Raw genomic sequence first — 16,657 nt, 5'->3', positions numbered from 1 at the left:
AAGCTTTCCCCCAAAATCATTCTTCCAAAGTGGAAAACATACACATATTAACACAAGCACAACAAACGCACATGGCCACTGTCTCTGATCGCTGTGCCTGGACTGTGGACACCTTGTATGAATGTATGCTTTTTACTTCGGAAGAGGACCTTTTGGCCGAAAGCTTAAATGTATAATAGTCGTTTACTTGTGTTCGAAGACACGTAAATAAGCGAGATGTACTAATATGAGTTGCTCGAGTACATGTTAAAACGGTACGCCCTATAAACAATACTGAAGCAAGGCTTTGATACTGGGAAGTCCCATCCCCCTAAGGGGTCGGGGTCTTGCAACCATTTCATACCGAAGCCGAAGAACATTACTTTTCCAAAGGAAACGACCAGACAATTGTATCAATTTGCGCACCATCATTCGAAGAAAGGAAAAGCCTGTTACGTCTGCCAAGTATCAAAGTGGATGTCATATTCAGCGCGCCGAATCTCGTCTTGGTTTCTTTTGTGATCCATTTTTCGAGGTAAACTTCTAGGAGGTTGAGCTGTTTTTATTAACTAATATATGTATATTGTTATCGATCACCTACATCACCCCATCCTCTGACATCAGTATCATTGCCCAAAACAATCGATCCATGAGTACATCGAGCTAGGTAGAAAATTCACTGTGTAAGCCACTTCAGTTGCAAAATTATTTACAGAATTTTACTGAAGAAGAAACAATCTCCCACATCTGACACAATCCCGTAATTACTTTACTTAGCAAGAATCTTCCACGGAATGAAAAACTGTCAGCCTCCTTCCCACAAAGTTCACAATATTCAGTAAAACTGTAATAAACATTAAATTCGAATCTGGCAGAGTGGGTGTTACAAGTGATTTTAGCACAGTGGCCCATTTGCAAAGGTCTAGGTAGGTACAGGAAGGAGCAATGATTGTGAATTAGTAGTTTGCATAGATTTCATAGATTTTCGGAAAGCTTTTGACTTGTTTTCAAGAAAATGTGTAGTAATAGCTCTATAAAAAGAGACAATGACTCATCCTATTAGTATACTGAAGAAAATGTAGCTCAATAACACAGTTTACGTTACAATCCATGTGGAAAGCAAGAAACGTGGAATTGAAAGAGGCGTATTACCAAGCTCAGTATCTGCAGTCCTATATAAAGTTTCGCATTTCCAATCCTTCATAACGAAGATAGCATACATAAATGGAACACCTTAACTTTGCTAGTGACGGTGTAATGCACGGATCTAGTGCAGGTATTTTTCAATAACGAATGGAACAGCGTAATACAAACAATCTGAAAGACAGCATGAAAATGAACGATAGTACATTTAGACATAATGTCTATGGAACTACAGTGACAGCTATGTCTTGATTATAAAAAAGAAGTCTACATCGCGTTCATTTAATGTTAATACCGTTAACGCTTTGGGTCACCATATCATCATCAGACGATACTCAAGGAAGCGGTGACTTTGGTTTCAACGTAATGCCGAATGGTATCAAATGTTGGGCATATGCCTGCTCACCGAAAGTACTAACAACGTTGTCGTCTAATAAACGCGGTTGACAGGAGGAAACCACGACGTTCGGATCACGGATTTACTTCAAACTTTGTTCACCTTTAGGAAGTCGTAGATGCAACTATGACTTTTCCAAAAGAAACAACGAGACAATTCCATCAATTTGCGCGCCATCATCGCGGTGAGCGGGAATATTTGTGCAACTTAGTACATTTTGCTGAAAATGTACTAATCTAAGATATTCGGTTTGTAGAGAAGATTAAGGTAACGACGTTCATGTTCACGAATTGCCCTTTGAATTCGATTCGTCACCTCCCGCCAGTTGTGGAGCCATTTTCATCGGACAGCGATCTATATTCATTCCCAATGACTTGTGGCGAGCAACAACCGTTATCCATGGAATAACAACGTGTTGAAAACCCTGCAGTATTAATAGGGTACATTTCCGTTCGTTAATGCAGGCCCAAGCAGAGAACAAAAGGAATCCAATATGTCATTGAGCAAGGATATATTATCGACATGACGTAGCAGTACCATAACATCATCCACGTACGCTAGTACCGAGATGTTTCTCCCAATACCTTTCAGCCACGTAATTGATCAGTAATACGGTGAAGCAGAGTTTCTAAGGCCAAGACAAAAAGCAACAGCCCCGTCGGATTTGGGGAGTACATTGTCCATTCAATTCGACAGATACATGAATACCAGTAAAAATGTTGTATAATACCTGACAGGCAGTACAACTGAGACCGGTCCACTTGAGCACCTTCATCGAGAAACCATGACTGACCTGGTCAAAGGCCTCATTAATGTCAATAAAAAGTAAGGCTCCAGAGGCAGAAGTCGCTGCAGCCACCGAGACAACGTCGCGGTATTCGATTACAGAAGTCAGAGCCATGAGCCCAAGCACACAGCGTTGACGAACATCAATAATTTTCTTTAGCAGTATCGAAAAACGGCTATTGACCGTCCGGGCTACAGTTTTGTAACCGAAATTAAGTAGTGTGATCGGTCGGAATTTATCAATGTCTGGACGTCTGGTTGTCTTCGGAATTAAAACGATTTTACCAAACATGAAGGGATCAGGAATCGAACCCACCCGGATAACCTCATTTCCCTGTGACGTAACGGTATCATCTATAAGATGCAAGAAATGTACATAAAATTCCTTAGAAATACTGTCGAGTCTCGGTGTTTTCTGAAGGTGAACCAATAATAAAGCGATGTACATCGTATTAAGTAAAGTCACTTAGAATGTCATCATTTAATGCGGGAGTAACCACGCAATGGAGGAGATGGACAAGGTGTTATAAGGAGCTCAGCTCATTCAGTAGGAAGAAGCGAGATTTTGATCGCACCCTGAGTTCTTCCAGTTGTTGCCTCTTAAACGGAAGGCGTTTCGCCTTAGCATAGCGGAGATCCATAATCCATAATTGACGTAAAACGGAATAATAAAACTCCTGGGTCCGACAGAGATCCCTCGCCTTCTCAGCACCGTTATGCGTTATGGCTTCCCGGAGCAAAGGTATGGCATTCCGTGACCACTGTTCCATACGAGAAGGATAACGGTCGTGCGAAGGCAAGCTAAGGGTCCAAAGCTCTCGAACGGGTACAGTTTTACTGGTTGCGGCACATGAGTTAAATTTGAACCTACTGTACAGTGATCAGTGAAACAAGGCGGTGTCACGTCTATCGCTACTGGAGCTAGCTGTAAAATGCGTGTACCTGACGAGAGTGGGATATTAACAGATCCACGCATCTAGTATTTTCGGAGAAAGCACCAAATCGTCTAGTTCCTTACTGAAATTAAAATTAGGGGTCTGATGCATACGACGCTGAACACTATTAAAATCTCCGCCTAACAGAAGTGCCTGCGGAGTTTTACGAAATAAATGAACTACATCCTCGTTACAAAAACACGCACGATCTGTGGCACCACCTGATCTTGAAGGAGCATAAGGAAGAATCGAAGTAAGGTCACAAAAAGCGCAGCCTATTCTTCGGCCGTATTCCCTGTTTGCAAAATAACGCAGTACCAGTAGGTAGTTCACGAGCCACATTAAATAAAACAGCAAAGGCAGGAATAGAAAAATTTTCAAATAATACTTGTTGCAAAAATATGACGTCTGCACCTGAATCGTAAATAACCTGTAGGAGCACCGCTAGTCTAAACTAGGACATATTTCTGTTCCCATTCAATGTCAGGAAGATAGGGGTCTGCGGAAATACAGTATCAACGGAATCGGAAACTGACGGTACGTCTTTTACCGTCACCACATGTGCCGCTGGTACACTTGGGCCGATCTGGGTTCGACCAGCAGCAGCTTGTGGCACGCTTTCCACATCTTGGGGCACAGAAGAAGGGTGGGGATACGTTACAGGTTCAGAGATGTCCAGCAATTCCGTAGATATAGCACGAGGCTCCGGTACATGTCCATCCTCATGTGATTCCGAAGGGGTTGTCCCGGTTTCGGTGTCAGATCGGAGGGAGCGACTGACGCTTTCGAATCTTGATTAACAACCGATATGCTTTCATCTGGTCTAAACCCAGAGAGGGGAGAGGCCTCTTCTACGGATATCTTTTCAGTAAAGCGAAAAATCGAAGAGGAATTGTCTGACTCCTCACGTCCGTTTACGCTTGCTTTGAAGTGAATGTGGTGGTGGCACGGAAGCCAAAAATGTTCAAATGTGTCTGAAATCTTATGGGACTTAACTGCTAAGGTCATCAGTCTCTAAGCTTACACACTACCTAACCTAAACCTAACCTAAATTATCCTAAGGACAAACACACACACACACGCCTGAGGGAGGACTCGAACCTCCGCCGGGATCAGCCGCTCAGTCCATGACTGCAGCGCCATAGATCGCTCGGCTAACCGCGCGCGGCCGGAAGCCACAGTGGCAAAGTCCCGACGTGAGGCTAGGGGTGGAAATGAGCTGGCACCAACACGGAATGGCTCGCCTTGCCATTCAGAAAGGTCGTTAGGTACAATGGCTGTCACGTGGGGAATCAGATCCGCAAATGTTAGCCGTTTACATTGTTCGTAATTGGACTGTAAGACCCTGACACGACGCGGGCAATTTGTCCACTCTCATTACATATAAAACAGGTCCCTTGTTGTCCTGTGTAAATTATATGTACTCGGTATCCACTTACCTGCAAATCAGAGGGATTATTCCGTTTAACTGCCATATCCACTGATCGAACTCCGCTGTAATCTTGTAAACGATGTTGAATGGACCGGCGTTCCGCCGTATAATCCTTATATCTGCAAACGAAAGGAGGACGGTCTTGAGGAAAATGTAATGAGCTTCGGGTGAAAAGTTAAACACCCTTACGCTCCCATATTCTACATCTACCTACATACATACTCCGCAATCCACCATACGGTGCGTGGCGGAGGGTACCTCGTACCACAACTAGCATCGTCTCTCCCTGTTCCATTCCCAAACAGAACGAGGGAAAAATGACTGCTCATATGTCTCTATACGAGCCCTAATCTCTCTTATCTTATCTTTGTGGTCTTTCCGCGAAATATAAGTTGGCGGCAGTAAAATTGTACTGCAGTCAGCCTCAAATGCTGGTTCTCTAAATATCCTCAGTAGCGATTCACGAAAAGAACGCCTCCTTTCCTCCAGAGACTCCCACCCGAATTCCTGAAGCATTTCCGTAACACTCGCGTGATGATCAAACCTACCAGTAACAAATCTAGTAGCCCGCCTCTGAATTGCTTCTATGTCCTCCCTCAATTCGACCTGATAGGAATCCCAAACGCTCGAGCAGTACTCAAGAATAGGTCGTATTAGTGTTTTATAAGCGGTATCCTTTACAGATGAAACACATCTTCCCAAAAGTCTACCAATGAACCGCAGACGACTATCTGCCTTCCCCACAACTGCCATTACATGCTTGTCCCACTTCATATGGCTCTGTAATGTTACGCCCAAATATTTATTCGACGTGACTGTGTCAAGCGCTATACTACTAATGGAGTATTCAAACATTACGGGATTCTCTTTCCTATTCACCTGCATTAATTTACATTTATCTATATTTAGAGTTAGCTGCCATTCTTTACACCAATCACAAATCCTGTCCAAGTCATCTTGTATCCTCCTACAGTCACTCAACGACGAAACCTTCCCGTACACCACAGCATCATCATCAAACAACCGCACATTGCTATCCACCCCATCCAAAAGATGATTTATGCGTTCGCCTGAGCAAGCATGCTATTAGGGCCATCGCGATGAGTGAAAGGCAATTGTTGTCCGCGCCGCAATAAGCCTGTCAACGTGAAACTGTTCTATGAGCTTGACATACAGCTCATAGGATTCAGATGCGAAGGAAGCAGTGTGAACCTGTTCCGATGTGACGTTGATCGTATCTACAAACCAGTGATGAATTCCAGAATGAGATTTTCACTCCACAGCGGAGTGTGCGCTGAAGTTAGTGCCAGCTAGTTTCAGTGATGAATTTCTAACGAACTCGGCTGCACGAGACGTATGGACTTCTCGAAACTACACTACTGGCCATTAAAATTGCTACACCACGAAGATGACGTGTTACATACGAGAACTTTAGCCTACAGGGAGAAGATGCTGTGATATGCAAATGATTAGCTTTTCAGAGCATTCACATAAGGCTGGAGCCGGTGGCAACACCTGCAACGTGCAGACATGAGGAAAGTTTCCAACCGATTTCTCATACACAAACAGCAGTTGACCGGCGTTGGCTCGTGAAACGTTGTTGTGATGCCTCGTGTAAGGACGAGAAATGCGTAAAATCACGTTTCCGACTTTGATACATGTCGGATTGTAGCCTATCGCGATTGTGGTTTACCGTATCGCGACATTGCTCCTCGCGTTGGTCGAGATCCATTGACCGTTACCAGAATATGGAATCGGTGGGTTCAGAAGGGTAATACGGAACGCCGTGCTGGATCCCAACGGCCTCGTATCACTAGCAGTCGAGATGACAGGCATCTTATCCGCATGGCTGTAACGGATCGTGCAGCCACGTCTCGATCCTTGAGTCAACAGATGGGGACGTTTCCAAGACAACAACCATCTGCACGAACAGTTCGATGATGTTTGCAGCAGCATGGACTATCAGCTCGGAGACCATGGCTGCGGTTACCCTTGACGCTGCATCACAGACAGGAGCGCCTGCGATGGTGTACTCAACCTGGGTGCGCGAATGGCAAAACGTCATTTTTTCGGATGAATCCAGGTTCTGTTTACAGCATCATGATGGTCGCATCCATGTTTGGCGACATCTCGGTGAACGTACATTGGAAGCGTGTATTCGTCATCGCCATACTGGCGTATCACCCGGCGTGATGGTATAGGGTTCCATTGGTTACACGTCTCCGTCACCTCTTGTTCGGATTGACGGCACTTTGAACAGTGGACGTTACATTTCAGATGTGTTACGACCCGTGGTTCCACTTCATTCGATCCTTGCGAAACCTTACATTTCAGCAGGATAATGCACGACCGCATGTTGCAGGTCCCGCACGGGACTTTCTGGATACAGAAAATGTTCGCCTGCTGCCCTGGCCAGCACATTCTCCAGATCTCTCACCAATTGAAAATGTCTGGTCAATGGTGGCCGAGCAACTGGCTCGTAACAATACGCTAGTCACTACTCTTGATGAATTGTGGTATCGTGTTGAAGCTGCATGGGCAGCTGTACCTGTACACGGCATCCAAGCTGTGTTCGACTCAATGCCCAGGCGTATCAAGGCCGTTATTACGGCCAGAGGTGGTTGTTCTGGGTACTGATTTCACAGAATCTATGCACCCAAATTGCGTGAAAGTGTAATCACATTTCAGTTCTAGTATAATATATTTGTCCAATGAATACACGTTTATCATCTGCATTTCTTCTCAGTGTAGCAATTTTAATGGCCAGTAGTGTAAAACAGGCGGTACTGTGCGTGGAATGTTCCTGGGAGCCACCCACGACATCAAGACGCTAGACAACCCCGCGTCAAAATGCAATCACAAACACCGACTCCGAGAGACAAACAACGATGTGCCGCTCACAACGACACACACGATACTGAGGACGAACTAGGAAGCTCCCGCAGCGCAGTGGCCCAACGGCAGAGGAGGGAACAGGCGGAACCTACTCGCCCTGGTGCGTTGCCGGAATGCCACTTGAGAACCACGAACTCTAATGTCTGGTACCCACACACAGAAACATCGGTTTTATAATAGATACGCAAAACTTCTCTTGCGATTTTCTCGGAATTGCCGGAGTAGTGCACCTTAATATTTGCAGATTATGTTGCTTTAATGGCCTACTAAAGGTGTACGAAGTTTGAAGTAAATCTGTGAGCCCAACACCGTCGCCTCCCGTTCTGAGGCTCTTTTTACTAACAAAAAATAACAAGACTAAAGTAATGTTCTACCAACACGTTTTAAAAAAAGTACAAATTATCAATGAAGTTATACTGTTAGTTAATGGTTACTTGTATTTCGGGAAAAAATGACGGTTATGCGAAGAGCAAAATAAAGAGAAAAGTAAAACTTGACTTTAGTGGTTTTGATACAATAAACATAACTTTCGAAGATAGACACACAGTATCTCTGAAATGGACAGTTTACAGTCACTGTTGTTACCGTTTCCAGTGCGGTAATCATTTAAAACTAAGGGATTTTCCGCAGACAATGGCTGCATGGATTTGACAATTATTGGAAAAACGGAAGAACAAAAGTAATGGATAATGGGACAGACTCGAATTGGACATATCCACTCCTGGAAATTGAAATAAGAACACCGTGAATTCATTGTCCCAGGAAGGGGAAACTTTATTGACACATTCCTGGGGTCAGATACATCACATGATCACACTGACAGAACCACAGGCACATAGACACAGGCAACAGAGTCGGCAACAATGTCGGCACTAGTACAGTGTATATCCACCTTTCGCAGCAATGCAGGCTGCTATTCTCCCATGGAGACGATCGTAGAGATGCTGGATGTAGTCCTGTGGAACGGCTTGCCATGCCATTTCCACCTGGCGCCTCAGTTGGACCAGCGTTCGTGCTGGACGTGCAGACCGCGTGAGACGACGCTTCATCCAGTCCCAAACATGCTCAATGGGGGACAGATCCGGAGACCTTGCTGGTCAGGGTAGTTGACTTACACCTTCTAGAGCACGTTGGGTGGCACGGGATACATGCGGACGTGCATTGTCCTGTTGGAACAGCAAGTTCCCTTGCCGGTCTAGGAATGGTAGAACGATGGGTTCGATGACGGTTTGGATGTACCATGCACTATTCAGTGTCCCCTCGACGATCACCAGTGGTGTACGGCTAGTGTAGGAGATCGCTCCCCACACCATGATGCCGGGTGTTGGCCCTGTGTGCCTCGGTCGTATGCAGTCCTGATTGTGGCGCTCACCTGCACGGCGCCAAACACGCATACGACCATCATTGGCACCAAGGCAGAAGCGACTCTCATCGCTGAAGACGACACGTCTCCAATCGTCCCTCCATTCACGCCTGTCGCGACATCACTGGAGGCGGGCTGCACGATGTTGGGGCGTGAGCGGAAGACGGCCTAACGGTGTGCGGGACCGTAGCCCAGCTTCATGGAGACGGTTGCGAATGGTCCTCGCCGATACCCCAGGAGCAACAGTGTCCCTAATTTGCTGGGAAGTGGCGGTGCGGTCCCCTACGGCACTGCGTAGGATCCTACGGTCTTGGTGTGCATCCGTGCGTCGCTGCGGTCCGGTCCCAGGTCGACGGGCACGTGCACCTTCCGCCGACCACTGGCGACAACATCGATGTAGTGTGCAGACCTCACGCCCCACGTGTTGAGCAATTCGGCGGTACGTCCACCCGGCCTCCCGCATGTCCACTATACGCCCTCGCTCAAAGTCCGTCAACTGCACATACGGTTCACGTCCACGCTGTCGCGGCATGCTACCAGTGTTAAAGACTGCGATGGAGCTCCGTATGCCACGGCAAACTGGCTGACACTGACGGCGGCGGTGCACAAATGCTGCGCAGCTAGCGCCATTCGACGGCCAACACCGCGGTTCCTGGTGTGTCCGCTGTGCCGTGCGTGTGATCATTGCTTGTACAGCCCTCTCGCAGTGTCCGGAGCAAGTATGGTGGGTCTGACACACCGGTGTCAATGTGTTCTTTTTTCCATTTCCAGGAGTGTATTTATGACGGCAAGGAAAGTATAATACAGGCGTGGTGGATATGTCGGCAGGCAAATGGGACGTAGACTAACCGGGGAAACTTTAGGCTCGATTTCAAGATTAGAAAGTATGTAGGGGCAGCATGTGTGAGTATAGTAGAAGCCTGTAATCCCTGGAAATGTCTAGAGCAATGCTGGTAAATGAGGTCAATTCGCATACGATGACTCTAATGATTATTTTGAATCCGATGTTGGTGATATCAAGTAGTACTTATGTTGAAAATCATTTTCCGTTTTCAATGGTTTAGCCTCATCGCCTAAGCCAGTCTCTAGCCGTCGGCATTTCAGAGCAATGGCCTTTTCTCTGACAGCTTCGTCTCGGGCATAACTCTGATCGGCATTCCAACTGAGCTGTACCTCCGGGGCACGCAGTACGCCTTCATGAAGGTGCCCATTCTAATTGCTCCCGTGTTCATTGGCTTCACGTACCTGCCAGTCTTCCACGAGCTCCGCATCACGTCGACCTACGAGGTAAGTCTGAGGCTTCGTTCATAAATGTTTCTAACTGTTTCCTTTATCCTGACAAGGAAATATCTCCCACTTTACACACACACACACACACACACACACACACACACACACACACACACACAAACACAAACACAAACAAAAAACACGCGTGCGCACGCGCGCCCGCTCGCAAAAGCAGCCCAACAGTTCTGCACCTCTTATCGTCAGCTAGATTTCACCCAACCCACGCTTATTCACGCGTTTACAAATGTATCTGAGTTTCGTCACTCTTCTCACCATCTACTAACGGCGAAAGGGGAAAGTCTGCTGTAACTTCAACTACAAAATCCTGCTGGAAATGGGGCCTGCATCCCTTCACCACACTGCGCATTTATGAAACATTGATTCAACTTCCCCTATGTCGATATCTCTTTATGTACCTTCTCCCCAGCTTTTGTCAGTCGCTCCAAATCACTAAACGCCATTTACAGTCTCCTGTTTTCAGCATCCGCTTAACCTGCCCAACGCCATTGTTTCACCTAGTGATGAAAATAGTTACTTGCTGTTCCACATTGAACATCTCTGCAGATCCTATACTTCCCGAAAATTTGACTCAAACAGATCTGTCATTTTCCTTCTGGTGTGCTTCAAAGTTGATACTAATGCGTCCGACCAACCCTACAGCTACACACCTTCCTTATCATGACGAGTAGCAGATTTCACAGCTTCCACCATCCAGACAGTGAAATTCACCGTTTCATTTATACTTCCTGTCCGATCTAACCTATTCATCTCTTTTCTTTCACAAATCAGGACTTCAGATCCCCATCCCCGTTTTTCTTCTCTCTCCATACGTCTTGGCCCGGTTGTACCAGTTACCACTATCTCAGATTCCTGCTATCACCCGCCTTCGCGCGTTATATGTCTCCCTATACCAGCCCACCACTAATTACATAGCTCCCCATTCCAACCCCCTCCCGCTCTCTCCTATGCCTCAAACCGCTAGTTAATCCTTCTACTCTTAACCTGTCCACTTCCTGTCCTCTACAGCTCAGGTCAGTGCAGAGAAATGCTTCACTTTTATTGTAAGAAGTATCATCAACGCTTGTTCACAACTGTTTCTTACTATAAATACCAATTCGCTAGGCGCTCAGCGGCCAGTGCGGCACTATGTTTTCGAATTTTTTCAAACTGTTGCATCCTTGAGTCCCCGGTTCGCGATGTACACTCCTGGAAATGGAAAAAAGAACACATTGACACCGGTGTGTCAGACCCACCATACTTGCTCCGGACACTGCGAGAGGGCTGTACAAGCAATGATCACACGCACGGCACAGCGGACACACCAGGAACCGCGGTGTTGGCCGTCGAATGGCGCTAGCTGCGCAGCATTTGTGCACCGCCGCCGTCAGTGTCAGCCAGTTTGCCGTGGCATACGGAGCTCCATCGCAGTCTTTAACACTGGTAGCATGCCGCGACAGCGTGGACGTGAACCGTATGTGCAGTTGACGGACTTTGAGCGAGGGCGTATAGTGGGCATGCGGGAGGCCGGGTGGACGTACCGCCGAATTGCTCAACACGTGGGGCGTGAGGTCTCCACAGTACATCGATGTTGTCGCCAGTGGTCGGCGGAAGGTGCACGTGCCCGTCGACCTGGGACCGGACCGCAGCGACGCACGGATGCACGCCAAGACCGTAGGATCCTACGCAGTGCCGTAGGGGACCGCACCGCCACTTCCCAGCAAATTAGGGACACTGTTGCTCCTGGGGTATCGGCGAGGACCATTCGCAACCGTCTCCATGAAGCTGGGCTACGGTCCCGCACACCGTTAGGCCGTCTTCCGCTCACGCCCCAACATCGTGCAGCCCGCCTCCAGTGGTGTCGCGACAGGCGTGAATGGAGGGACGAATGGAGACGTGTCGTCTTCAGCGATGAGAGTCGCTTCTGCCTTGGTGCCAATGATGGTCGTATGCGTGTTTGGCGCCGTGCAGGTGAGCGCCACAATCAGGACTGCATACGACCGAGGCACACAGGGCCAACACCTGGCATCATGGTGTGGGGAGCGATCTCCTACACTGGCCGTACACCACTGGTGATCGTCGAGGGGACACTGAATAGTGCACGGTACATCCAAACCGTCATCGAACCCATCGTTCTACCATTCCTAGACCGGCAAGGGAACTTGCTGTTCCAACAGGACAATGCTCATCCGCATGTATCCCGTGCCACCCAACGTGCTCTAGAAGGTGTAAGTCAACTACCCTGGCCAGCAAGATCTCCGGATCTGTCCCCCATTGAGCATGTTTGGGACTGGATGAAGCGTCGTCTCACGCGGTCTGCACGTCCAGCACGAACGCTGGTCCAACTGAGGCTTCAGGTGGAAATGGCATTCAAGCCGTTCCACAGGACTACATCCAGCATCTCTACGATCGTCTCCATGGGAGAATAGCAGCCTGCATTGCTGCGAAAGGTGGATATACACTGTACTAGTGCCGACATTGTGCATGCTCTGTTGCCTGTGTCTATGTGCCTGTGGTTCTGTCAGTGTGATCATGTGATGTATCTGACCCCAGGAATGTGTCAATAAAGTTTCCCCTTCCTGGGACAATGAATTCACGGTGTTCTTATTTCAATTTCCAGGAGTGTATATCTAGCGGTTACAGAGATCAAGGATCACACTTCATTATTAATTATAGTACAAAGTAATATCTCCAGTTACTGTTACACTTTCAGCAAGTACACCAAGTCCTTTCATCTATACATTAATTTTCTCATCATTACTAACTTTTCTACAGGAGCAGGTATACAATGTAAAGGAGACTCAACGTAAGGGATGGTATTTTAGGGAAGTAAATATGGATTTAGAACAGAAATAATATTATGACGTTAATCAGCATAACAAGTAGATGTAATTGGCAGTATTAGTTCTTGAATTTGAGAAATTTCATTTTCGACGAAAATGTGGTAATCCGTACGCGCGCTGTAGTAAGACTAGCAATAAGCGCGTACGGGTAGGACCCACCACCCAACCCCCTAAACCTCCCACCGTGCCAATATATAGTACATCATGCTGTTGCTATAAATTCATCATGGCACTCAGTATAGTAAATTTTTATCTATTTGTTGCATCCTTGAAGGCACGAAAATCTTTCAGGGACAAACGAGAAAAATTCCACTCTTATTTATTTACTACAAACTATTGTCAGCTAAGAAATGACTAGTGGCCACTAAAATGAGGAACAAGTTAAACCTTCAAAAATGAAGATATTACCGACACAGAGAATCTCTCGTCATGATAGGAAATGACACATCAGTAACTTATCAGTTTCATTAACAGTACTTAGCAGATTTGCTTCCTGTTGTAGCCACCGGGCCTGGATGACTTCTATGATGGTTGGTGGCTCTGGGCTGCTAGTGATCAGGACAGCCCGCAGTTGACCACGGTGGCAGGTGGTCACCAAGCGGCTGTCTGACATTCCGTCGTTAAATGATCAATGATGAATATTCTTCTTCATTATATAAGAAATTACTCTGAGATTCAGAGGTTGGCACAGGAGAGGTATTCGTGAAGGGCCCTATTAAACCAGTCAGACGGCTAATGCCTCAAAATAAAAAAAGAAAGGGATTACGTCAGTCACGGTGGTAATGCAGGGCAGCCAACGTCCCCAAACGCGCAGTGAGAACTAGGTCAGGGAATTGTGGTGAGGTAAAAAGATGGCAGCCCTGAGCTGTGGTCGATTTACTTTAAGCTTTAGAATCACTTTACGTTGTATTTTGATTACATTATTCTACACAGATAACTCAGTTACTTCAGTTAACCCTGAGAACAGCAAAATTACTTAATGACAAGAGCAAATACATAAATAGAAGCACAGAATTAATCAGAAAAGGTACACAGAAGTAAACACTGAGACTCGGCAGTGTGAGGTGCTTAAACAGACCACGCAGAGGAAGTGAACCTCGAATTTAAAAATTTATTACATAAAACATTTACAAATTTAATTAAAAATGCAAACTCATGAAATTAAATCATTACAACTGTGCATTCAACAAATGATTCTAGTTGCGGAAGAAACCAGCTACAGGCCCACACTGAATGCGAACACTGACTAACTCAGATCAGCTTTACACGACAGTTTACAGCAGCATGGACAGGAATGTCTAAAACACTCAGAGAAAAAATTACCGCGCATGAAGTATTTCCATAAGCAACTGAGTTAATATACAAGACCCTTTAAAGAAAAGTCCATCGGAGCTCAGTGTGACTTTTAAGAAACAAATGGATAAATAATTAATATCCCCTAAACATGATAAAACACGTAGATTGTTAAACGTGAAGAGCTTAGCACGAGCTGAGAACAAAATTATGTACAAAACGAATGAAGCTATTAACCCAGCTAGTGAATACAGCAATTAAAATTAATGGCTCATATCCAACATTTTAAACAGATACACTAAATGCTAGCCGGTCTGTTCCCAAACAATTTACGAGTAGGCGCAGTTGCGGATTAAATGACCCAGAATATGCTTTAAATTAGCAACACGCTGAGAAAGCTGCACACGGTTTCACACTGCTACTTAACGACTTGAAAAGTAACAATAATCTTTTTGAAAGCCATTTACGCTCTCCAAGCACCACAACAACGTCCTATTACTGTACATTACACAGACGTGCGTTCCTAACAGCTAGTAACAGTTACACAGAAGTGACAAAACTCGTGGCGTAACTGTATACACACATGAAAAAGGCGATAGTAGCTTATCTTGTACACAAGACATAGGCAGTGCATTCTCGGAGCTGTCATTTGTACTCAGGCGACTCATGTGAAAAGGTTTCCGCCATGATTATGTCAACACGACAGGGACCAACGGACTTTGAACGCGGAGTAGTGGTTGTAGGTAGACGCAAGGGGAATTCCATTTCGGTAATCGTTATTGGTTTCAGTATTCCGAGATCGACAGTGACAAGAGTGTGCCGAGAGTATAAAATTGCAAGTATTCTCATCATGGACAACGCATTGGCTGACGGACTGCAGTTAACGACCGAGAGCAGCGGCATTTGCGCAGAGCTATCACATGAGTCCCGATTTCTTTTTGTAACAGTTGATAGTACGGTTCGAGTGTGGCGCAGACCATACGAAGCAGTGGGCCCAAGTTGTCAACAAGGCACTGTGCAAGCTTAATGGTGTGATCTCCGTTCGCACAGAATGGACTGAGTCCTCTGGTCTAAATGAACCGATCATCGACTGGAAATGGTTATGTTCGGCTACTTGGAATTAATTATCCCTAACAACGATGGATTCCTTGTGGATGATAATGCGCCTTGTCACTAAACCACGGTTGTTGGCGAATGAGTTGAACACTCTGGTCAATTCGGGCGAGTCAACTGGCACCCAGATCCGACACGAATCCGATCCAACATTAATGAACATTAATGGGACGTATTATAGAGGCCAGTTCGTACACAAAGTCCTGCACTGGCAACAGTTTCGCAGTTATGGATGGCTTAAGAGGCAGCATGGCTCAGTATTTCTACAGCAGGCTTCTAACCATTTGCTGAGCGCAAGCGAGGTCGAGTTGCTGCACTACGTCTGGCTGAAGGAGGTCTGACACGATGTTAAAAGGTATTGTGTGACTTTTGTCACCTCAGTGCAAAGCGTAATACTGATGACATTAAGGGAGAGTACTACTTTCAAAGCCGGCCGGGGTGGCCGAGCGGTTCTAGGCGCTACAGTCTGGAACCGCGCGACCGCTACGGTCGCAGGTTCGAATTCTGCCTCGGGCATGGATGTGTGTGATGTCCTCAGGTTAGTTAGGTTTAAGTAGTTCTACGTTCTAGGGGACTGATGACCTCAGAAGTTGAGTCCCATAGTGCTCAGAGCCATTTGAACAATTTTTTAACCACTTTTAACCAATTATCTCAAGGCGAAGGCAATAAAACTTAGTTATCTCAAGGCGAAGGCAATAAAACTTTTCCATGTAAACTGGTTGATGCTCAGCGTTCCCAAAATACACTCCTGGAAATGGAAAAAAGAACACATTGACACCGGTGTGTCAGACCCACCATACTTGCTCCGGACACTGCGAGAGGGCTGTACAAGCAATGATCACACGCACGGCACAGCGGACACACCAGGAACCGCGGTGTTGGCCGTCGAATGGCGCTAGCTGCGCAGCATTTGTGCACCGCCGCCGTCAGTGTCAGCCAGTTTGCCGTGGCATACGGAGCTCCATCGCAGTCTTTAACACTGGTAGCATGCCGCGACAGCGTGGACGTGAACCGTATGTGCAGTTGACGGACTTTGAGCGAGGGCGTATAGTGGGCATGCGGGAGGCCGGGTGGACGTACCGCCGAATTGCTCAACACGTGGGGCGTGTGGTCTCCACAGTACATCGATGTTGTCGCCAGTGGTCGGCGGAAGGTGCACGTGCCCGTCGACCTGGGACCAGACCGCAGCGA

The 16,657-nt window shown here is 46.6% G+C and overlaps 1 protein-coding gene across 1 annotated transcript in view; it reads left to right on the top strand.

The window, feature by feature from the left end:
• The window catches only part of LOC126100621 (sodium-coupled monocarboxylate transporter 1-like), a 206,607-nt gene that overhangs the window by 37,089 nt on the left and 152,861 nt on the right, over positions 1-16,657 (top strand). Inside the window, exon 3 of the mRNA XM_049911247.1 lies at positions 10,058-10,217. Coding sequence (XP_049767204.1) covers positions 10,058-10,217 — 160 coding nt within the window. The remainder of the gene's footprint in view (positions 1-10,057; positions 10,218-16,657) is intronic.

The sequence above is a fragment of the Schistocerca cancellata genome, chromosome 9, assembly GCF_023864275.1.
Source record: "Schistocerca cancellata isolate TAMUIC-IGC-003103 chromosome 9, iqSchCanc2.1, whole genome shotgun sequence".
Taxonomy (NCBI): Eukaryota; Metazoa; Arthropoda; class Insecta; order Orthoptera; family Acrididae; genus Schistocerca; species Schistocerca cancellata.
The sequence above is the reverse complement of the archived record's forward strand: the minus strand, read 5'-3'. Positions and strand labels throughout refer to the sequence as shown.